Source organism: Benincasa hispida, chromosome 1 (genome assembly GCF_009727055.1).
Source record: "Benincasa hispida cultivar B227 chromosome 1, ASM972705v1, whole genome shotgun sequence".
Lineage (NCBI taxonomy): Eukaryota > Viridiplantae > Streptophyta > Magnoliopsida > Cucurbitales > Cucurbitaceae > Benincasa > Benincasa hispida.
This window is the reverse complement of record NC_052349.1, coordinates 66,693,388-66,717,334: the sequence shown is the minus strand read 5'-3', so window position 1 is coordinate 66,717,334 and position 23,947 is coordinate 66,693,388. Positions and strand designations below refer to the sequence as shown.

Below are 23,947 nucleotides of genomic sequence, written 5' to 3'. Positions count from 1 at the left end.
CTACTCCTAAATTTTAAATTTGTTTAAAGAAAGAAAAAAAAAAAAATTTGTTAGCAAATTTGGATTAGAATGAATATTTGAATTTGGTATTGATATGAGGTTCCTTTGGAGAAACTATTGTTCATGGAAGACTTCGATAAAGAAGGGTAGGATGTGAGTGATTAGGCAGGTTGTTTTGTGAGAGAAGGGTAGAATCTGAATGATTAGGCAAGTTATCTTGCAAGATAAGTTAAGATGCTTGCAAGTTGGTTTGAACACTAAAAAAAATAAAAAGGAAAAAGCTTATTTGCTAGCACAGCTCACATAGGTTACTTGTTATTGACATATGTTTTTCTGCTCAAAATTCATTCTTGATCTTTGGTTTAATTCACTAATACATATTTAAATAGATTGTTAGAATTGCTATAGCATAATATGTTACAATCATATCTTATTAGTAATTTCAAATATGCTTTTGTAGATTTTCAAAGCGATTTGAAATGTCAAAACTAAACGTTGGTTAACTTATGAAAGAAATACTCACATTAATATGATGTGCCCAAGTCAGTGTCTTAGACCAAAGTGGTGTCTTCGAGCTGACTTAGGGTAATATTTTGTACCTTGTTAATAAAATGAGTTTAGAAACCCATTGTCTATTGGCATATCTGTACCTAATATAAAATTGTAGAAAAATTTCCTTTGATGGAGGCAAAACATACATGTTCAGTTAGGACCGAGTTCAGTAGGCTGAAGCTGCTCCTTGGCTTTCGATCCTCAGGATGTCAGCCCAACAAGTCAGCTTCTCGAATGTTTGGCCACGTGGTGCTTGCATGGCTCCAGGAGAGTCTACATGGCAGGCTGTCCACGTGGGCAGCCTTCCTCAACAATAATAGTAATGGAAGAGTTGGAACTACGGTTGGGATTGCTACTACAGCACTTGCAACATCTTTGAGTTTATAACTTTGAACCTCTATTAAAGATGAGCATGATAGACTGAAAAATCGAATCGACCGATCGAACTGAAATTGGTCAATTAGAGAAGGAGAGGACTCGGTTGGTGTCGTTTTGGGAAAGTGTCAAACTGGAAATTTTCGGAAAAAAATTTTAAAGAATAAAACCGACCAACCAACTTTTACTCCTCAACAGTCGAGATCGGTTTGAATATTTATAAAACCGATTAGTCAGTTTGGTGGTAGTTTGATCGAAAAATCGACTCTGACCGATCGATGCTCATCCCTGGTCTTCTATGGCCACGGGTCAGTGGCAGGTCATTTTGTTGATTAGATGCGCTGGTAGTCTGGTTTGTGTCAAGGTACATGAAGGTTAAGGGAGGGTAAGAACTAAACTTTCTTCAAAAGACTCTTTGGTGTATGCAAACATAGTGGTTGCCAACAAAGTTTCATGCAGGCTAAGATTACAAGGCTTATACAGCCTCAGATTCCTGCTTAAACTATGCTTAGTTGCAATACTTTATCCTAACTAATAAGAAAAAGGATTAGACTTTTGATGTATTTGTCTTCAATAACTCAAAATAGAGAAATCCAACGTTCTATAGTCTCGGTATCCTAAAAATAAAACTTGTCTAATCCTCCACCGTTTAAGTTATTAATTCGACCATGAACTACGTCGATGGGCAGATGGATATAATGAAAAATCTAAGCTAAACAGCTTTCATTTATTAAGTATTTGCACTAACATGAATTTCACCCAACATATACCTCAGCAATCTTCTAAAGTAGTTAAAGTATCATTTGATAACCATTTCGTTTCTTATTGTTTACTTTAAAAATTAAACCTAATTCCTCCCAATTTCTTATCATGATTTGTAACTCTCTTTAAGTACAATGGTTAAATAGAACCAAATTTCAAAAACAAAAATAAGTTTTTAAAATCTATTTTTTTAGTTTTCAAAATTTGATTTAATTTTTTAAATTATTGATAAAAAGTAAATAATAAAGAAAGAAATTTAGAGTGGAAGTAGATAATTTTCAAATTTCACAATATCATATTGCTGCATAATGTACATTAGTATAAATTGCGAAAGAATTATAATGATATTGAATGTACAAAACTTGGTTTGATATTTCATATTTTCAGATACAAGCAAAACAGAAAGTAGCCCACCAGCAAAAAGAAAGTTTCTTTTTCTTTTTCTTTTTTTTTCTTACGGAAATCACGTTGAATTAGAGAGTTATCTTCAGTGGCAGAGTATAATTCTCAAGATTTGGTCACCAAGAACTGTGGATATTCAATCCAACTCTCAACAGTGGACATTAAAATGAACCTCAGTGATGGCTGAAAGAAGCTAATGAATTGACCTCGTTACTGAGGAAGCTTGCTCTTCTGCCAAAGCCAGTAGTTAACTCTGATCGGATCAACACGTTCCAAGATTAAGCACACAGTTTTGGCTAGGTTGGAATCTGTTTGATTGTCGTCTGGTATCCTCAAAGCATCAACGGCATCTCTGAACTCTTGGCTTGATTGGAAACCATGGCAGAGAAGATCCAACAGGGTGCTCAAAGCAAATACAAAGTTACTTTTACTGCTCAGAACTTTCAAGCAGACAGAAGAAACTTGAGGAGCAATAATCCATGACTGTGTGTCACCCGCATGAAGTCCGCGCAGATATCTCCAAGAACTCTCATTTTCAGGATGAGCAAGAATGGTGTCGACAGTATAACTCACTTCAGACTCTCTCATGGCTTTTAGGCCACCCAGTAAGGGAGATCTGGTTATGACAAAGTATCTCTACCACAAACAACATAAAAGTGCAAGAAGGATTAAACTAATACCCTGAGAATGATTAACTTAAAGTATATTGTTATCTAATATTTCTTATGAAAGAAAATTATGCGTCTAAAGCAGAAATCTATAACGAAAACCTTAAAATAGATGGCATTCGTGATGGGAAAAATTCCAGATGCTTACCAAAACTAGAGGATGAAAAGAATAAAGTAATTTCATGCTCAACAAAATTTTCAAGGAAATTGTATTGTATGGCAAATACATTTTAAGAAATCAAAGTTGTGACTTCAACTTTTTTGTAATTGCAGGTGTGACAATCACATAACAATCATATAACAATCACATAGAAATCAAATAGAAATCATATAACAATCACATAGAAATCAGATAGTAATCAAATTTTCACGGGGAAGTCATTTTCCATGTTTGCAAAAAAGTAAAACTTAGGAACACGTACCGAATTTTCAATTTATTTTTTTATTAAAGTTGTAATTGCCCCAAATTTTTAATTATATCCCCGACAGTTCCATGAAATGTCTTGCTCATATAAAAATTCTAGTAGAAACAAGGCAGTGAGTCCATTAACACCAGGGTTCCTCTGTTGCTCCGGAAAAATTCTTGAAAGATGCTTTCGTCGCTTTTTTAAGAGGATTGAAAAAAACGGTCGCCTCTTCAGTCTTCAATAATGTGAAGCATGAATTGACATCTTTTTATTGAATCTATTTTGGCATCATCTTGGCGAAAGCAAATGCCTTTTATATATTCTCATTAAACATTGGCCTAGATTTTTGTAATTACTCATGATAGGACCTTTTGCATACATAGATTTTATCATCCTCGGATTCCTCCTCTTCATTGTCCTTGAGTTTCAAATGCGTTTTTCTGATAGAGACATTAGCTGCGGTCCTCCATGATCAGTAGTGCATGTTGCAAGGAAGAAGGGAAATTAGGTTTTAAACCTCAGATTCTTCTTGGGGCTTCCCTTGCAGTTCTTTCTTTCTTTTATTGTCTGTCCCTTGCCCCAGACCACCTTTGCTTTCTCCTCACTCCAAGGCAAAATTCTCTAGGAAAGTAAAATTCTTAGTGTGGCAGATTTTACATGGGAGAGTCAACACATGGACTGAGTTTAGAGGCATTCTTCCTTTGTGTTGCTCCTGCCATGGTGTATCCTTTGTAGGCGCCAATCAAAGGATTTGCATCACTTTCCAATTTGTTCAAACTCTCTGGTCTCGGTGGCAAACTTGTTTGATTTATGTTTTGTGTGGAATCGGGACCAATATGCTATGATTCAAGAGGTGCTCCTGACTTTGTTTTTTCAGGAGAAAGACGAAGCTTTTTGGCATCTTAATTTTTTCACTATTTTGTGAGGTGTTTGACAAAAGAGAAACAGTAGAATCTTTAGAAGGATGGAGAGTTCGTGTCACAAGGAGGTTTGGGAGGTTCTGAGGTTTAATGCCTCCTTGTGAGCATCGTTCACTAGGCCTTTCTGTAATTACGATCTCGATTTGATTTTATTGGACTAGAGTCCCTTCTTGTAGGATGTGTTTTGGGTCTCCCTTTTGCTGTGCTTTTTATTTTTTATTATTATTATTTTTTTTTTTTATGTCCACGTATATTCTTTTATTTTGCCCAATGAAAGCTTAATTTCTTATGCCGAAAACACGATATTTTTAACTACCCAACACTACACATATTCCTAATGAATGCCTCTACATCTACAAATGCTTCCTTTTCCAGTGATTTGGATTAAATTCAAGAATCAAGAAGCAGATATAAAGCATGTTGCTAACCTGATTCCATGCAGAATTATTAAAAACATCTTCCTCTAGGAGCTCGTGACAATAGTTAAGTTCATCTTCCCATCCACCCAGTGCCTGAAGAACCCACTGCATTAAAATTAAATAAACTATGTCAAAATTGCATTGCATAGATTAAAATAAAATAGTACACTGTAGTAGATTGGGATCAAACCTGTCTATGAGACCAGGCATGATAATTTTTGGAATCAAGGGAGAGAATTTTTTTGGTGAATTCAAGCTCTTTGCTTGAAGCATCAGTTCCCAGTTTCTGAGCGACCCATCTCCTATGATGCCTGCAAAGATATTTCACTTAGATTTATGCAGGCCTATTCTGGAGGAAGATAGGATGAAAAGAACAAGTAGGTAAAAAATGTACTGTTGGACAGCATTCGACAATCTCAACCACTCTACATGAAGGTAAAACCTTTCTGAGCATTTTCTTAGCAGTCTAACTTAACTTCTGGCTTTCCATAAAGAAGAAACGTGTTTTTTTAAATAGTCCCTCCCCCTCGTTACTGTTCATTGCCAATTTTCCTGACACTCAGTTTTTCTTTTAAAAGAAGAAACGTGTTTTTTTAAATGAGAAAACCGAATTTTCAATGAGAAAAAAAAAAAAAAAAAAAAAAAAAAAGAATACAGCCATACAAAAAATGAGAAGCCCATAAGTTGGGGCTTCAGTCAAATAAAAAGACGTTGACACCTAGTGTATAACTACAAAAAGGTCTAAACACTGATGCCCAAAGGAAAATAAAGAATCTAATAAGGAAACAAACCTCACGGGATGAAATCTCTCTCCCCTAAAGATTCTATTCTTTCTTTCACCTCACCCCCACAAACCCCACATAATAGCACAACCCCCAGTCTGCCACAAACAACCATTTCTCAAAACAACCTAATTGAACTACAAAAAGATTTTTATTTACTGCAATAACCTCCACCTCTGAAAAACAAAAACACAGATTGTGAGGCGGCCTAATTACCAGGAAGGATAATGCCACTTCCGGCTCTTGAAAGAAAGATGAAATATTACATGTATTTTGATGGTAAACTGATAACAAAAAGAAAAGACTACAATGCTTTCATAAATTAAGTTTGAATAAATAAAAAAGTAGCATGGTCTTTATCTTAAACGCAGCTCTAATATCAAGCAAAAGATTAAAATTTTGAAAAGAAAAGAAAAACTTCAAGCTCATTAATTCAAACATTGGGCTGACCATATCTGATAGTTTTTGGTGTTAGACTCAGCAATATCGTCAAGGAAATTCAGTTCATCATGTAAATCAACATTAAGAGTCTCGAGAATCAAACGCCTGAAATGCCAGACCTACAAAGAAGAAAAAACTTCATTAACCTACTTCTAAAGGTAAAATTAAACAACCAACCTTATATACATGCTCATTACAACAAGAGTAGGTTTTAGAATGATCTGTATTTAGGTTGAGTTAAGAAATCTACAAGCCTTCAATGAAATTAATTGGAGTTTAATGTAGTTTGTAAGGCTGAATTGACAAGTGCTGCACTACTAATACGTAATAATTCTTTCACGTCAAAGAATTTTCCAAGACAAAGAAAGAAGCCTGGAGGAATTATTAGATATATCCATTTTTATGGATTTTTATTGGCGTAAAATCTCTTCACATTTTTGCAACTATAGCCTTAATATTCTCATATCCAACTGGAGAAATATTTTTTTGTAACTGTTAAAAGAGAAAAGTGAGAAAGATGAGACACGAGGTTTACGTGAAAAACCCTAGAACATGGAGAAAAAACCACGATAGAGAGTCTCCGTTTTATTAATTTTTACATAATGTGAGAGATACAAGAGGATTCTTATTTATAGACTCCAACAAGCCTAAATACAAACAAGGAAAGAAAAGTAGGGTAAAGTAAATAACTATAATACTCCTGGGACTATAAACAATCAACTAAGTCCCTTATTTCATTCAAACAGCTTCGGGTCTTCTCGCGTGGCCCTCTGTTCGCACACTGTTGGGTAAGAATTTGGTTGTTTTTTGTCAGTTTCTTGGGTTTCTTAAAAGATCTTGGCTATTTAGTGTGATTTTGGTCCGACGATTTGTTCGATCTTGAATTTAGGAGGTTGAAGTTGAGATTCTAAGGCATTTTAGCGGCTGCCCGATTCTTCATTGGTTTAATTTTGGCAAGTTTTAAGGTAAGTTATGTGGGGATTGTTGGTTTAAATTGTGTAGGTTTTGGGAATTGGCCCCACAAGTTGAACGGTGTATTTATGGTTGGTGTTAGGGACTTTGATTCAAGCCTTTGCTAATTTAAGAGGAAAGTTCAGCTGATTGATTGTTATTTTGCTTAGGCCTAAATCTGAGGTAAGCGCTTCGCTACCAGTTCGCCCTCAAACCCAAGTTGTTGTTAAGTATGAGATTGTACTGTAAGCATGATTCTGTTTGATTGTTATTTTGCTTAGGCCTAAATCTGAGGTAAGCGCTTCGCTACCAGTTCGCCATCAAACCCAAGTTGTTGTTAAGTATGAGATTGTACTATAAGCATGATTTTGTATGTTGGTTTGCACTTTTATGAGTTACACTATGTGACTAGTTGTGTTTGACGGTTGGGGGAGGGGGACGGGGTTACGAAGGCTTATGCTTATGCAGCAATGAAAATTTTGTTGTATGTGAATGTTGTAGTATCTGAATGATGGACGTATGTTGAGATTGTTTGACCCCTTTCAGGCATGATTAAAGACTATGATTGTATGCTTAAGACTATACTGGACTGATAGTGACGGTTAGTATTTCTATTGGGTCATGCACATCGTATGTGATTAGCCTTCGGGCTCACGCCTTATGCCTATGATTGTGTCCTTCCAAGGTCACTACTTATGAAAGTGTGCCTTTAGGTTCGCCACTTATGCTTATGCTTATGCCTATGCCTACGATGTGAAACGTGCACTGTCCCAATAGGAATGCTAATAGCTCACTCAGTGGACCCTATAGTGGGTTACTTACTAGGTATATTTGCATACTCATTCTTTTCTCTTCATGTTTTTCAAGTAAAGGTAAAGATAGACCGATGAATGACAAGAGGGATCTATGACCCAATCATTGGAACATGACGATGCTTCCGCACTTATATTTTATTTTATTTTATTTTTAGCATGATTATGGTTAGGTGTCTGGCATTTAAAACTTTTGGTATTTTGTTTATTCATTACCTCATTTATTGATTTATTTAATTTGTTCTATATCAAAATCAGGGGTACCTCGAACAATTTAATGATATTATTAAATTTTAAATAAAAGTCTCGTTCCTTTATTTAAAATTTTCTTTTTTGAAATATACATTGCCAAGCTTATGCATGCATGTAGTGGCATCCTGGTAGCATGGTAGAAAGTCGGATCGTTACAATTTCAACGTGATGAGATGGAGTTTCTCTAGTTACAGCTTGTTAGAGCTTTTATACTCCCTGTGGACGGAAGGGGACAAGCAGATATCCAACAACAAATCCCTCTCCAAATCCCCTCTTTTGAGAGGATCTATGAGTTGGTTTTTGTTCAAGCTTTAACTTGGTGCAAATGTTTGTTCTCTCCTTTAACAAATTCTAGCTTAAATGGTCTTTTGGCTAATTGGAAGATTTTCTGTAAGCATCCTTCGGCTTTGGGATGTTTTATCTCCTTATTTAAATATCAGTTTCATATTAAAATTATAAAACAACAACAACAATAATAATAATAATAAAACCTCAACAACAATAATAATAATAATAAAAGTTCCATCTGCATTGCCATTGGAATTCTATTGCTAATAATAAATGATGTTATGGATCCAAAACTTTAAAGGCATGAAGAAGGATGAACACTGACTCGCTTGTTTTTTTCCTCCATTCCATATGACAATGGGCAGTTGCAAAACAAGGAGTTTCTACAGCAGTCATGTCAAAAATGGCAAGAGGAGAATTTCATAGGAAACCACTCTCTATAGTTGATCAGACTTTCGTTAAAAAAGAAAATTTGGGGAACAGGAGGAATTTGTTGCATAACATAAAAATCTGAGGGTAAATTATAGGCAGTAGATGGGTATAAAAATGAGTTCATTTAAGAGTTTAGGAATTGACTTTATGTTTTGTAGGAATATCGTTCAAATGGGCATCTAAACTCAGGCATACATGAAGATTTCTTATGCCATACACGGAAAAAGGAAAATCAAGACGACTAGAATCAAAGAGTACGCATGAGCGGAAGCAAAGCCAGATCTTTAAACTAGATATAAAGAAAGCACATGTTAGAGTCAATTGGAAATTTAGAGAGATAAGGGTTTCAAAATCAATGCATTAATTGAATCATTGGGTGTATATGCGGAAGACAATGTTTTCATACTCTTAAATGGAAGATCAAGACGACTAGAAAAAGAATGGGTGGCCAAAAAAGCTTTAAGACAAGGAGTCCCCTCTTTTTTCAGAACAAGAAACAAAACTAATTAAAACTTTTGAAGTGGCATCAGGGTTGAAGTTATTTGAAGTTGAAGGAAACCATATGGCTATGGGAAATGGCAAGAAAGTTGGGATGCTTCGCCTGTTTGAATCTTTCTTTCTAGATCATTGTTTGGCATATCCTTTTAATCTAAACTAGCCAAACAATAGTACAAAATCCATTGGAATAAACAAGTAACCACACATAAAAGCCCAAAATATACAATCTTTGATTCTCCTAGGAAATTCTCTCTGGACACTGAAGGCAAAGAAGTAAAAAAATAAAAAAAATAAATATAAAAACTCCAACCAAGGCTTCAAGGATTAAGAACATGAGAAGAACACACATTTTTTGCGGTGTACATGATCAATATTGAATAACTATGCACTTTTTTTGCATTCCCTTTGAAGGGGACCCTTTTGTATATCCTTGAATATATCATTCAATCAATGAAATTATTTCTTATCAAAATAAATAAATATTAAACACATTCCCTTTTCCGTGTAAATATTGCCATGATTAGTTCAAATCAAAGAAACATCACAAACATGGGGTTCTACCTAGGCTAACAAATCTAATTGCAATTTTAGAAATTGCCCCAAACGAAGCCGATCACCAGTCACTCATCAACTCCAGTCCTTGTCAAAATATAAATCTAAACAGCCATCAAATACGAAAAGTAAAAAAAAAAAATAGAAAACAAACAAAAAGAGAGTGAAAGGAATTACAGTGTAATTGCCAGGATTCATGGCAATGGCTTCGGCAGTGAGGCGGAGAGCGCGAGGAGAACGCTCGTTTGATCGATAAACAGCTCGGAAGTAATTCATGAGCTCCGAAAAGTCTTCTTTGTAGGCGATCGCCACAATCGGATTCGGACCATCGTCCTGCGGAAGCGGAGTTACGTCCGACCACTCCGGTCGCTCGCTCAGCGGGAGACTGTTGTCGGAATCCATCGCTATTGCTCCCAAAACACGCAATCGGAACCAGAAAAGTGAGAAAGGATGAAAGGTCAGAATGGGAGTGAGGGGTAACTAGGGATCTTGAACAGCTCCATGAGTGGGATTCTGCTTCCACTTCCCACTGTAGTTCCTAGTTCGAGACTTCGAGGCCGTATAGAACAGTATAGCGTATAGTACAAAGTAACGAAGGCCAGAGATTCTCGATGATTTTCATTTGGTTAAATTAAAAAAAAAAACACCCAACACTTTGTACTTTATTTAAAAAAATAAAAAATAAATCAACTATTTAACTGGGTTCTCCGTCAATCTACAACTTATGTGTACCTCTATTAATTTTATCGAACATAAATATATTAATATAATTTTAAGGATTGTTACTTTTTTGAAAACTTCGAAATCTTTAGATGTTTGAAATTACATATATTTGAAATTACTATGTTTGACATCTTTAAATAATGATACTGCTTTGTAAAAATATTTTTGCAAGTGTTTGAAAATATTTGTATAATTGTGTTTGTTTGGTATGATTTCTAGTTGGAAGTTGGAAATGTTTTAAAATTACATCATTTATTAATTTATATGGATTTAATATAGTTTGAACTTATATATAACTTTTTTTTTATTAATTTAAATTTCTTTTTATAAATTAATATAATTTATATCATTCTTATATGTTATTTTTCTTAATAGAATAATATATATTAATTTATTTTTTATAAAATAAATATTAATTTGAATTTGAATTTTATTCTAGAAGAATAAAACTACGATATAACACACACACACAAAAAAAATATGATATATATAAATGACAATATTCATTTTACTAATAAAATGTATATAAAGAAGAATGATAAAAAACAAAAAGAGTAAAAAGTAAAAAGAGGATGTCCTCAATTTGAGAATACACAAAACTCATGTTTTAGTATGGCAATCTAAAACTCTCCAAATGTCTCTAAGGGCATCCAATGATGCCTGATAATTTTCAAATGTTAGAGAGAGGTCGTTTGTTACATGAGAGTCTAAGATTCACATGAAGTATGATTACTGCATTTGTTTTACAGTGATGTAAGATGCCCTGATATTTGAATATTTTTGAGTATCTATAGATGTCCTTACAGAAGATATCTCGAGAATTTTGGATGTTCTATTTCCTAGATTCCCATGATGACTTGATGAGGGCATCCCTCTGTACTTTTTTATCCTTCTTTTTTTCCCGTTTTATGCACACTATACCACTCTTCTTTATGTACATTTTATAATTTAAAATAAATCCTTGCAACCAATATCACTTTTTTAGCTATAGTAATTGTTTTTATTTTTTTAGAAAGATAATCAATTTTAAATTTAAATGAATATTTATTTTTTAAAAAATTTTAAATTATATATATTATTTTCTTGAAAAAAATAACATATTAAAATTATATTTTAATTTAAAAACAAATTCAAACTATTAGAAACAAATATGTTATATAAGTTTAAATTATATTAAGTTAGTTATAAACTAATGGATAATCGTAAGGATATTATTGAAGTATAGTGTAATTGTTGGGGTAGATGCCTTAAATCTCGTGGATTTCATAATTCATAAATTATTTGTTCACAAATTATTTATTCAATAAAGTAAAGAGTTATTTTATTTCGACATATAGTTTGCATTGACTTCATCTAATAAACTAAGATCCAAGATTATTTTATGTAACTTAAATATGTATGTAGTTGACATGTAAGTTGATCATGTTTAAGTAATAACCTTGACGGTCCGTAGTATATGGATAAGGTTAGATACCTTATCCTAGTAACACTACAAATATAACTCATTTTTAATTGTTACGATAGTTGTAAAGTGTTAAAAATGATACGATCCTAATCATTCACGTGGAGACATGTGAATGGAGGTATTCTATACAAAGAGTTTTTATAATACCAAACCACAAAATGACTAATCTCTCTTTATAACACCGTTATTTGAAGAGACTTACATTTCACTAGGATGACCACAAGTAATTTTGACCTTAAGTCTGAGTGAGTTGTGAAGTCTAAAATCGATCTGTATAGGTGAGAGTGGTCAGTTTCGCCGACTCAATAAGCCTACCATTTTGAGGGTTTGTCTAAGTGGGGGCTGGGAACACAGCTATATAAGATGAAATTTGCTCATTCCGTCTTAAGTGAAAGTAGATGAATTACTCCTTTGAGAGTTGATACCGGGTCTTGAACAATGAGGTTCTCCATCCTCTCACTGGCCATGTAGGATCGGTATGGCACCTTGAGGGGTGAATAGGACTTAATCAAACTAATTTAAAACTTTCTACTAATGTGGGCCCAATTAAACAAATTAACAAACTTTTTGCTAACAAATAATTTAAACAATAAATTCATGCAGATAATTTGAACCCGAAATAGACCAATAATTAAAAATAACACTTTTAAGCACCCAATTTGATTTTAATAAGATTGGTATGAGATATGTAAAGATCAATTCAACCCACCCTAATAAACATTAAGCAATTAATTTAAGGAACAAATATTGTAATTAATTTCATGCAATAAAATATAACAACAAATTAATTGCAAAGTTAAGGAGAGGAATAGAGAAATTAACACTGAAAATTTTATAGTGGTTTGATACAACCGGCCTACGTCCACTTCTCAAGCTCCTCTTTTATACTTCACTATGAACTTAACTCTTTCCACAACTTAGAAGAGTCGAATCGTACAACGTTCTTTTTCTGGGTGCAAAAATAAACTCGATCATTTCCACGGTTGAGGATCAAACCGTTATAACGACTCATTTTTCAGGATCAAGAGCAACCTTTACAATAGTTTGGAAAAATAAACAGCACACTTGATGAACTCTCTATAATAGTGGATTTACAAATTTTAGCACTCAACCAATCAATCCTCACAATATAAAATATATCTCTCGAGAAGAAGATGAAAAGAAGAAAATTGAAGCTTGGAGAGAACAACAATGGTGGCTTAATGAGTTATGGATGATTGAAAATAATAAAAATTGTTGTTGTGATTTGGAGAAGAATATGAGTTTAAATAGAGGAAAATTTGTTGAAAACCATATTTAATTTAGATCATTGGATCTTGGAAAAGAAAAACCAATGGTGGAGACTTTAAATTAAATTAGTCAGTAAATACAAACAAAAAATAATATTAAATGCTTTTTATTTTTAAATTACTATTTTTTTTAAATTCAACAAATAAACAAAAATTCACCATGTATCCAAAACTAGCCGTTAGACTCAAGCATAAAATGATATCAAATTTATTTTCGTTTTAAAACCAATCTAAAAATCAAAAGTTCATCATGTGTCACTCCTCTATTGCTTCAAGAGACATATTTCAATTGGTCCACTTTGATGAGAAAAATTATGTCACGTCATCAGCTCGAGATTTTTTTAAAAGATTGTTTCGGTCATATCTTCTTCTTTTGAGGTATGATTTAGGTGATTCAAATTGCGTTGGAACTGTTATTGCGAGCTCTACGCAATGGACACTTCAAAACACTCAAATTGTTAATAAATAAAAGCAAGTTTGTTATCATAAAAATATTAATTAATTAATTAATTAAAATTAGATATTTTGAAATTAAGAGTAAAAAAGCCAATAGTTCAGGGAGGGGTCTAGCTTATAGTTAGACTATAACGGTAAGAGATAGAACATGATAGCGGAAGCTAATTGGATAAAAAACACTCTAATTTCACTAATTTTATGGAATAAGCATGCGAGATCAAATTAAACCTAATTAGGATTTAGGGCACAACCTTTGAAGAATTCCTTGATTGCTCCAATCTTTTGATGAAATCTACTCTTAAGCTCGTTAAGACTACCACAAGAGTTTATCAACTATGCTCTTGACCTTAGAATTGGGTGGTGGAATCCAACTTGAGGGAAATTTTGAGAAGATTTTGAGTTTGGAGAGAAATAGAGAGGAAAACACTTTTTCTTCATAGTTTTTTTTTTTTTTTTTTTTTAATTTGCATGAANGAATTTAATCCAATTAAAAACTATCTTTTATAGATTTTATCCATGCAAATTAAATTAACCACAACATGATACCTAAAAGAACATTATGAAAATGGTTTAGGAGGAATTGGTAGTGGATTTTAAAATCCACTACCAATTCTAATTTTATCTATTTTAAATATTAAATCAATTTTAAAAGATTAAATCAATTTAACTTAATTAATTTTAGATGTAAATTTTGAATTTCAAAAAATTCAAAATTTTATAAAATTAATTTTAAAATAAATAAATAATTTAATTTAGTTTAATATCAGTATTAAATTAATAAAATGTCTAGTCCAAATATGAATCTATATTCATATTTATAACATTTAAATAAAATTTAAATATTTGAACTCTCCAATTTTGTTTAATTCGATAATTAAACATTAATTATATCAAATATAACAATCTAAAACCTAATCCAAAATTTGAACATTTCAAAATTCTCTTAACACACAATTCTAATGTTTGATTCATCTACATGCTAGTAGAGGAACCTAATGAACCTACAGATCATGAGCTCCAACGATATAAGATTAATTGTCTAAACTCCTTTAACCGAATTAATCAATATTCGTTAATTACTGGGTCACTCTACTAAAGCCCAGTAATTGCACTCTCCTCACTGTAGATATATTTCTATCCACTTGATTTAACCATAATCAGTAAGTCAATCCTTCACATGTTGTTTGTATTTACAGTCAGATCAAAATTACCGTTTTACCCCTGTAATGCATCTTGCTCGTTATGTCTCAACTAATCCATTAGTTTATGGTTCTACCAATAAATCAAGTCATTCTTAGTCATAGAGAAGGCGGGGGCCCCTTTGTTCAGGACTATGGGTCAGTACTTAAGAGAACAACCTATCTACTATCTCTAAAACCAGGTAGGAGTAAACCATCTTGCAGGACTGTGTCCCCAGCTACCTACCCACTCTTACCCCTAAAATGGGAGATTTATTGTTTGCGATTTGAAAATCGATGTCATTGTTTCGACTCCAAACCGAAACAAAAAATATTTTTATATCACCGAAACCTACTTCTTATACTAATAAGTAACATAAGCAGCAAGTACGGGGTTGAACTAGAGGAACTCTTATCAAAGAGTACCTATGAGCGGAAGCAAGATTGTTCCAAATTCATTGTGACAGAAAAACAAGCATTCACAAACATACACAGTAATTATACATTTCAGAATAAATTACGGCATGCTAAGAACAAATTAATACAAAGGACAAAGAGACTCACATTTGCAAAACTTTTCTTATCTTTATCTCTCACTCTCACTTGGAACAACACCTCTCACTTTCGCTATGAACACCAAGCCAATCGTCTACCAAATCTCATTGTCACTCAGCAAACAAACGGTTTTCTACATGAACAAGCAATAACTTGGACACCACCACTCAGTGACCTTGGTATTCTTGGAGTGAGAAACCAAGAGGTATGAGCTTTGTTGGATTTGGTAGAGGGAAGGAGGAAAACACGATCGTATACAACGACCAAGCAAGTGGGAGAGGTTTTGAGTCTATTGTATAGACTGGTACTTGATCATTTAGAAAAAGGTGCATGATTGTTTAGGAAACAGATTTGATCGTTTAGATGATCGTATAGTGAATCTCACTCTCGCACGCGATCGTTTAGTAAAAGCTACACGTTCGTTTAGGTAGATGTGCATGTACATGATCGTTTAGAAAAGCTTGAGTGTCATGTAGGCTCTCGTTAGCTAAACGATAGACATTGTACAACCAAGAAGCGATTATCTGATCCCTTAGCAAAATGAAAACTATTTTCATTTTATCCTTCAGTTATGAAAACTGAATGCAACCTCCCACTTTCACGTACAGTTATGAAGAAAACCACCAACAATTATCTCATAATTGTTTAATTATAAATAAATATAATAACTAACTTATCATATTATATTTATAACCTATAGTTTTCATATCACATCACATGCAATATTTAAACCATAGTCATTTTCTCTTTTACTTGATATAAATTATATTTATATCCATTTTCCTCCGATTAATGTATCTCATACGTCATGTCAACTATATCATATATAATTGACCAGTTTAATCATATCATATATAATCAAACTCCCTCTTATCAATTTGAACACTTCAAACTGATCCAAAAACTGATTATCAACTTGATTTCATTGAGCTACCAAGGGGACCTTATGGACCTGTGGCTTGAAGCTCCAACGGTATGTGAATAGCTGACTAAACTCTTTAGTCACGAGATCCACCATCCGTTAACTGCCAGACATTCCACTAAAGACCGACAGTTGTACTCTTCTCACCACAGATATATTTATGTGTCTATCGGATATAACCAATCAACAGTACGATAACCCTTCACAGATTCTTGTAAGTATAGTTTGACCAATTTACCGTTTTGCCCCTATAGTTACATCTAACTCCTTAAATACCATTGATCCCTCTAATGAATAATATCTCGTAGTCCTACTATGAGTGGACACCTCTCGAGCCATGAGAAGATGTGTGGCACCACATCGTTCAAGCCTCAGAATCAGCCCTTAAGGGAGCAATCTATCTACTTACCCTTGCTTCGGGGAAGGGGTGAATTCCATCTTGTGTAACTGAGTTCCCAACTCCCAAATTAGACGAATCCCCAAAGTGGTAGGTTTGAGTCGACAATCTGACCACTCGCACCCATGCAAATCGAAGGACCACCCTCAAAGGCAGAAGTTCCTAACTCACTCAGGATTAAGATCATGCTACATATGATCATCCTAGTGAAGTGAAGTCTTTGTCATGAATGACGTTATATAACGAGACTATAACACTCTGTGGTCCCGTCTTATACAAACTCCTTTGTATAGGACACCCTCGCTCGCATGTCTCCACATGAATGATAAGGATCCAGACCATCTGTAGTAAGTCACAACATTTGTAACTCTCCACAAAGCAGGCCACATCCATAGTGTCACCAGAATAAGGTTTCCCTCCTTTATCCATGTACTACAGACCGTTTTGGTTATCACTTAAGACATGATCCACCTATATGTCTCCACATATATGCTTAAGTTATAATGACAATCAGAGATCTTAGTTTATTGGTTTATGGTAAAGCAATTAAAACATCACATGTTTCATAGACAATAGTGAAGAAAATATCATATATTATCACATCACAAACGTTTGTTCAATACAGTGTTTACAAACTACAGACCCAACGAGAGTTTAGGGCATCATCCCCAACATGTACTATATAAAGGCCAAGAATTAAATCTCCCTTAAGCTAAATTTGACTGTGGAAAACAGTAAAAACGGGGTTTTAGGTTTGTTTGGTCTACAAAAAAACTAAATGCAGAAATAAAAATGTGGAAAAGTAAGATAGATTGAGAAAGAGAAAGATCAAACACAAGATACCTTTGTCGGTTTAGAGATCGTAGGGTTTTCTATGAATCAACTAATCGACTAATTATGAAAACATGCTTAAATTGACTAATTATTGAGCCCAATCAAATGTAGGGACAACCCATACAAACTCCCTAATGAGAATCAACATGTTGTTAATCCCTAAATTATCTAAGCTCGTTGCAAAGAAAATTTACTTGGTTAATTACATTATGTTCTTGGATTGACTAAGACATTAAGCAATAATGACCAATTTTATCCTAATGCATTTCCAATTTTTAGGTTTTGTTACCAATTAGGTGATCCTAGATAGCTTAGACATCATGTCATAAATCAAATAAAACATATTGCTATTGAATTAAGCATGCTTTCAATGCAATTACGGACATAAAATACACACACACACAGTAAAGATAAACATACAAGAAATCGAGTCGTCGGTTCATCAATCTTATATACTTGTACTAGAAATTGAATCAAAGAGTGGAAATCATAAAGAAACAAAAACATCGAATAAAAAATCCATAAGATATCTCAAATAGTTCAAGAAAATCCATACAAACCTCAAAAACCAACGTCGTGGCCTTCATTTGTTCGTCGAATCTGACTCACGATGCCGAGATTTACAAATACAACTCAAATGAAAGGAAATCTAATGAGTTTTGGCCCAGAATAGCCAAAACTGAGCAATATACTCTTTAGGACGACCTAACTCTTTTATCCCCTTTTACCTAATTCAGAAAGAAAATATTTATAAAATAATTATAGCGTTGCAACGCTAGGAAGAGTGTCACAACGTTATTTTCGATCCAACCCTTGAGCGTTGGAATGGCATTGCAACGCTGTTGTGATGCTTGCTTGCGACGAGCGCGCGTGCGGATGCGTGGGTGTTCTGTTATTCTTTACAACGTTGCAACCTAAGGGTAACGTTGCGACATTGCCCTGTATATGATCCTACTACCTTACAGCATTACGATAGAGAATTGAGCGAGGGTTGCAACGTTCTGATCAGGGGCATTTTGGTCATTTCCTCTCCCTTGAAGTTCGAATACTCAAATACCTCCTATTTACTTCAAGTTAACCTTGTTTCTCGTCAAATGGTCAATCTACCTCTTGGTTGTTCGATACCTATAAAATAGGATAATTAACATGTAAAATCTATTAACAATCCTAAATTAAGCTAGGAATTATAGCTCTTTTTTTAGAACTATCACTTATCAAGTTAGTGCTATTGAGTCACTCTCACCTATGCAGATTAAAGGACAATCCCAAATAAACAAAAGTTAATAGTTAACTCAGGATTAAGATTGAGTAACCTTAAGTCATAGAATTTGAAATAATTAGTTTTAATAGTAAACGGTGTTATAAAGAAAATTGACTATTTCGTGGTCTGATCCTAAACATCTTTTACATAGGATGCCCCCACTCGCATGTCTCTACATGAAGGACTTTGAGATCACGTCGCTTGTATCATATATAAAGTAGGCCACATCCATAGTGTCTCCAGGATAAGGTACCCAACCCTATCTTTATCCTTATTGATCGTTTTGACTATATACCAAACTTGATCCACTTTTATATCTCTACATAAAGTTCAAGTATTCATACTATAGTCATGGGTTCATTAGTTTATTGGATTTAGACTATTACAGGTGCAATTTACATGTTCAATAACAATTTTGATTGTAAAGAGAATATGTTTAAAAGATTTACAAACTGCGAGTTTTAGGACATACAATCTAACAATAACTAATTTTTCATTATATGGATCAGTGATATTTAAGGAGCTAGATGTAACTACAAGGGTAAAATGGTAATTTGACCCAGTAGTAGTTACGAGCAATTTGTGAATGATCAAATTGGTTATGTTCATTGACACATAAATATATCTATAGTATAAATAGTGCAGTTGCTGATTTTTAGTGGGGTGATCAGTAGTTAATGAACGTTGATTAATTTAATTAAAGAGTTTAATTAATTAATCTCGTACCATTGGAGCTTCTAATCTGTAGATCCATAAGGTCCTTTTACTAGCTCATTAAGGATAAACTAAGGGATAATTGTTTTTGGAATGATTTGAATTATTCAAATTGTTCAAGGAAATTAAAGATATTAATTATATTAATGTAATTAATATAAAGTATAATGTATGTTGATACATTATAGTATATAGTTGATTATAAATATGATTTATAATTAAAACTATATAAAATGTAAGAAAGATATATTTGAATAAGATTCAAATATTATTTATATGAATAAGATTCATATAAATAGTATAGGTAAAAATTAATATGAATAAGATTGATATTAAAACTATAGGTTATAAGGGAGAGTTGCATTTTGATATGGTTAAGGTGCACAATATATGGTTCATTGATTAATGCTTAATTAATCAACCATATATTATGATTAATATTGTATTATTTAATATTATATTAAGAATATAATATTAATAAAAAAACTCCTAACTTCAGGGGGAGTTACTTTCATCATGTTGATGGGAGTTACAATAACTTCCAACTCTTCCCTTTTTGGTATATTGTTTGAATTAAAAATCAAAAGAAGTGGTGATCATGACTTGAAAATTGAAAGAAGAGTTCTCTCCCAAGAACTTTCACTCTTTCTCAATCCTCTTGCCTCTCCCTTCTCCCAAAAACCATAAAAGAGACCACACATCATATTCTTTGCCTGAGAAGTAGAGGCTCCAAATGGTGGTTTCCTATTCATTGGGTTGTTTTTATGGGGTTCGTGCAAAATAGTTCGTGTTGTTTATGACTCTTGGAGAGGAATTGAAGAAGAGGGAATTTCTTCAAGGGTAAGCAATTTCCTCTTTCCTTCCTCTATAGAACGCGCGTTTAGTAACCATGTTCATCCTTTGTTTTTCTACATGTTTATTTCTCTACATTTAGTGTGTTTCAAATTAAATTTCGATTACACGACGTTCACGCACTTCTACAAAGAATTCCATTCATTCAATTGATATCAGAGCCATATTGTGCATTAGATTTTCAACCTTGAAAAGAAAATCATAGAAAAGGTGGGTGTTCTGCATTTTGAAAGTTGCTTTGCAAAAATGGATAATTCCAGGTCTTGGCACTTAGATTTACTGCTTTAATTTTGATTAAAGTTGTCAGTGCAAGTTGTTTTGGGCATTTTATTTTATGCTATCAAGCCTAATAAGTCTGTGCCAATCAAAGAGCAAGAGTTGTTGAGAAGATCGATGGAAAACAAAGTAAAAATGGACAAAGAACGAAGTACATAACTGCATTCAGTGCAATAACGTAAAGCGGGAGCGTTGCGGTGCTAGGTTTTATGCTACAACACTGAAGCCCAACGTCGCGACAGTGGGAGTAGGATAGCGTTGTTACGCTACGACCCAAGCGCCATGACACTCTCCATTAGCGTCGCAGCGCTCTGAGCCCTAGACGCACGTATTTCAGGCGGTTGGATGTCGTGGATCGAGTCTTTGGGTAGTTTTTGCAACATTTTTTTTTCTATTTTTGAATTATATGTTTTTTTGTTATTTTAATTAATTAAATTAATATAATATGATTATATTGATTTAATTAATTTTTAGAATACCAAAATTTAGTTCATTTTTGTTGTTTATTTAATTTATGCATGTGATGTATGGTTAAATAATACATGTTGCATATTGTATGTCATACAAATTAAAATCTCACCTTAGGATAAACATGTCTCATGCATCATATTTAATATAATTGTTATATTATATGGCTGCATGATTAATTAAGCATGGTCATGCATCATACTAGAATATAATTGTTATATTGTATGATAGCATGTGAATTATTTTTGTTAGTAATAATGTAATTTTTATATTGTTTAATAAAAAATAAACTATGCATTGGGCATGACATTACTTTAGTAAATATAATAGTTATATTTATGATATTAAAAAAAAATAATTATCAATTTTAATAGTGATTGAAAATGAGTGAAAACCTGATTTGATTATAATCGATTTAATTCATTTAAATTAATTAATAAAAATTTACACCAATGATTGATAGTGAGTACTAATGAATATCGAGATTAAAAGAATAAACTTGAAGGCCTATAGATTAAATTGAAACAAAACTCAAAATTCAAGGTAAAAACGTTATTTTTTAAAACTTAGGGATCAATTTTAAAAGGAAAAAACAAATTAGCTACAAAAAAATGTTTTTTTTCCCTAGTTTTAATTTTTTTTTAATTTTCTAGCCCGAGAAATTTATACATATACATTTTTTTAAAACAAGAATCACAATTTTAAATGATTAGCAAAATACTTGGAGAATTATTTTCCTTGCGAGGGAAAAGTCTTGGAAATTTAATTTGATGATGTGTAAGGCTTTTTTTTTTTTTTTTTTTAATAACTTGATCGTTATTAATTTGGTAAAATGGTTGTTTCTAACGGTTATTAATTTAAACCTCGAGACAAAATACAATTTTAATCTAAACTTCAATGATAAAGAACAATAATTTAATTTATTCTATAATACAAGTAAATTGCAGTATTTTGAAATTAAAATAAAGTTCAGTGTCTAATTTCGTGAGAAGTATTTCCTTTTATTTTTTCACATAAATAAAAATAGTATACTTTTGTAATATAATATTAAATTTTAAATAATAACTATTTGAAAGTATATATATTGTTAGGAAATTGAAAAGGAAACGTTATTATAAATCTGCCGCCACAAGGTTTCACTCCTAGCTTCCTACTTTTCCTGGGATTTCCAAATCCTTCAACAAATTAGGTTTTGTAATTCCTTATATAAAAGGAAGTTAAGGGTACGTTCGTTTTATATAGCACTTAAGTGAAAAATGATCTCAAACTCACTCTAAAGGTGTTTTCATAATGGAAGAAAATAAGAGCAACTTGTCTTTTCCTATTCTTTCTTCTTCTGTTATTCCAACTCTGACTCCGATGACTGTATATTCCGATCAAAATCCAGCACCGACATTGGTGTCGAGTATAGACCATGAGACGCCACAGTTGATTTCTTCATTTTTTTCAGATGATCGAACAAATAATGTGGCGTTGGAGCAGTCACCGGCGAATATAGACAGTGGTTTGGCAATGGTGATTAGAGATAACGATGTGAATCATAATTCATTATTAGGAAACCAATACAATTCTTTTTCTAATTTTGAAACAACACAGGATTGTTATCCCTTTTCCACTCAATTCACTCCCAATAACAACTACAACATGTATGATCCTTTTCTTTTTCCTGATTCTGAAGGGATACAATTTTGTTTTCCTTCCCCTCTTCCAACGACTCCTAATAATGACTTATCTAATAGTCCCATTGGATATACCGGTTTGCTCTCCGATGTCGTCAATTTCAACTCTACTAAAACAACATCGGAAAACTTGAATTCCATGTCATTTAAAAACTGGGATAATCTTGATTCCAATTCGTATGATCCTGAAACAACACAGATTTGTTCTCCTCCCACTATTTCAACAACTACTAACAATGGCTTATCCGTTGATTCTATTGAATATACTGGTTTGCTTTCTGATGTCATCAATTTCGGCTCCACAAAAATAAAAGCGTCATCGTCATTGCCATCGCTACCGCCACTACCTCCAGCGTCGCACAACTCATTGAAGAACAAAAAGAATAACTCCAAAGCTTGGAGCATAGAGGAGCACAGGTACACATATAAGAACACAAATAATACGCAATTTTTCTTGCATTTGAATGGTTGTATGAAGTTATTAGCTAGTGGCTAAATGTTAGTACATATATATTATTGCAGGTTATTTCTAGCGGGGATGCAGCTTTTTGACAAGGGTGCATGGAAAAAAATTGCAAATGAAGTCGTGCTTACAAAGACACACAAGCAAGTAGCTAGTCATGCCCAAAAGTTCTTTCATCGTCAAACTTTCCCAAAACATAAGTGGAAGAGACCAAGTATTCATGATATTACTACTGTTGAACCCCAATTTGTGTCGCAGGTGGAAGCACGTGCACGTCCTATGTGTCTCAACAACGACATCAATGAATCAAAATAAAACCTTCTAATCGTAGATGTAACTTCGTTGCACATAATTTAATTAACTATACTCCAAAATTTCGTTATTTGACTATGTCATTTGAAGACCATTTCCTACGGGTGGATTATGCGCTTCTCTCTGATTTGTATAATCTTTTAAGTTTTTTGCCTCGTGTATAATAATCACACTTAATTTTGTGCGAAGCTTATTTTTTGTTCAAATTAATTTAGGAGTTATGAGAGAATTTTACTTTTTAAATTTTTTTTTTTTTTGTTAAATCCCGAGTGAATTGTGTTTTTTTTTTAAAGTTTATTATTATATTTTTGTTATTATTTCTCACGTGGGCAATTTTTTAAAAATATATTTAAATTAATTAGATGAAGTTTGGTAGCATTACCGTATAAAAAACTTGTAGGCTGAGATACTTTCATTCCCATTTTAGTCTATGAATTTTTAGATATCTATTTTTTTATTTTTTTTTTTAAAAGAAGTTCATCCGTCTAAATTTAGTTCTTATATATTTAATATAAATCTTAGATAAATTATAGATTTATAAGATCTCCACCCTACAATTATTAAATTGATCAAAACAAGAAAAATAAAAG

At 32.9% G+C, this 23,947-nt stretch overlaps 1 protein-coding gene across 1 annotated transcript; it reads right to left on the bottom strand.

Moving 5' to 3' along the window:
• Positions 1 to 1,964: 1,964 nt before the first annotated feature.
• LOC120087890 (protein farnesyltransferase/geranylgeranyltransferase type-1 subunit alpha) lies at positions 1,965 to 10,112 on the bottom strand. The gene is made up of 5 exons (XM_039044898.1): positions 9,691 to 10,112; positions 5,738 to 5,847; positions 4,696 to 4,816; positions 4,515 to 4,610; positions 1,965 to 2,727 (listed from the first exon to the last, which is right to left on the bottom strand). The coding sequence occupies exons 1-5, from the start codon at positions 9,913 to 9,915 to the stop codon at positions 2,302 to 2,304; spliced, it is 978 nt and encodes a 325-aa protein (XP_038900826.1). The 5' UTR covers positions 9,916 to 10,112; the 3' UTR covers positions 1,965 to 2,301.
• Between the last annotated feature and the right edge of the window lie 13,835 nt (positions 10,113 to 23,947).

Coding starts and splice junctions, on each gene's coding strand:
- LOC120087890 (XM_039044898.1), bottom strand. CDS start 9,915: ATGGATTCCGACAACAGTCTCCCGCTGAGCGAGCGACCGGAGTGGTCG. Junction 4,817..5,737: donor ACCAAAAACTATCAGATATG/GTCAGCCCAATG, acceptor ATATCTTTGCAG/GCATCATAGGAGATGGGTCG. Junction 2,728..4,514: donor ATAATTCTGCATGGAATCAG/GTTAGCAACATG, acceptor TGTTTGTGGTAG/AGATACTTTGTCATAACCAG.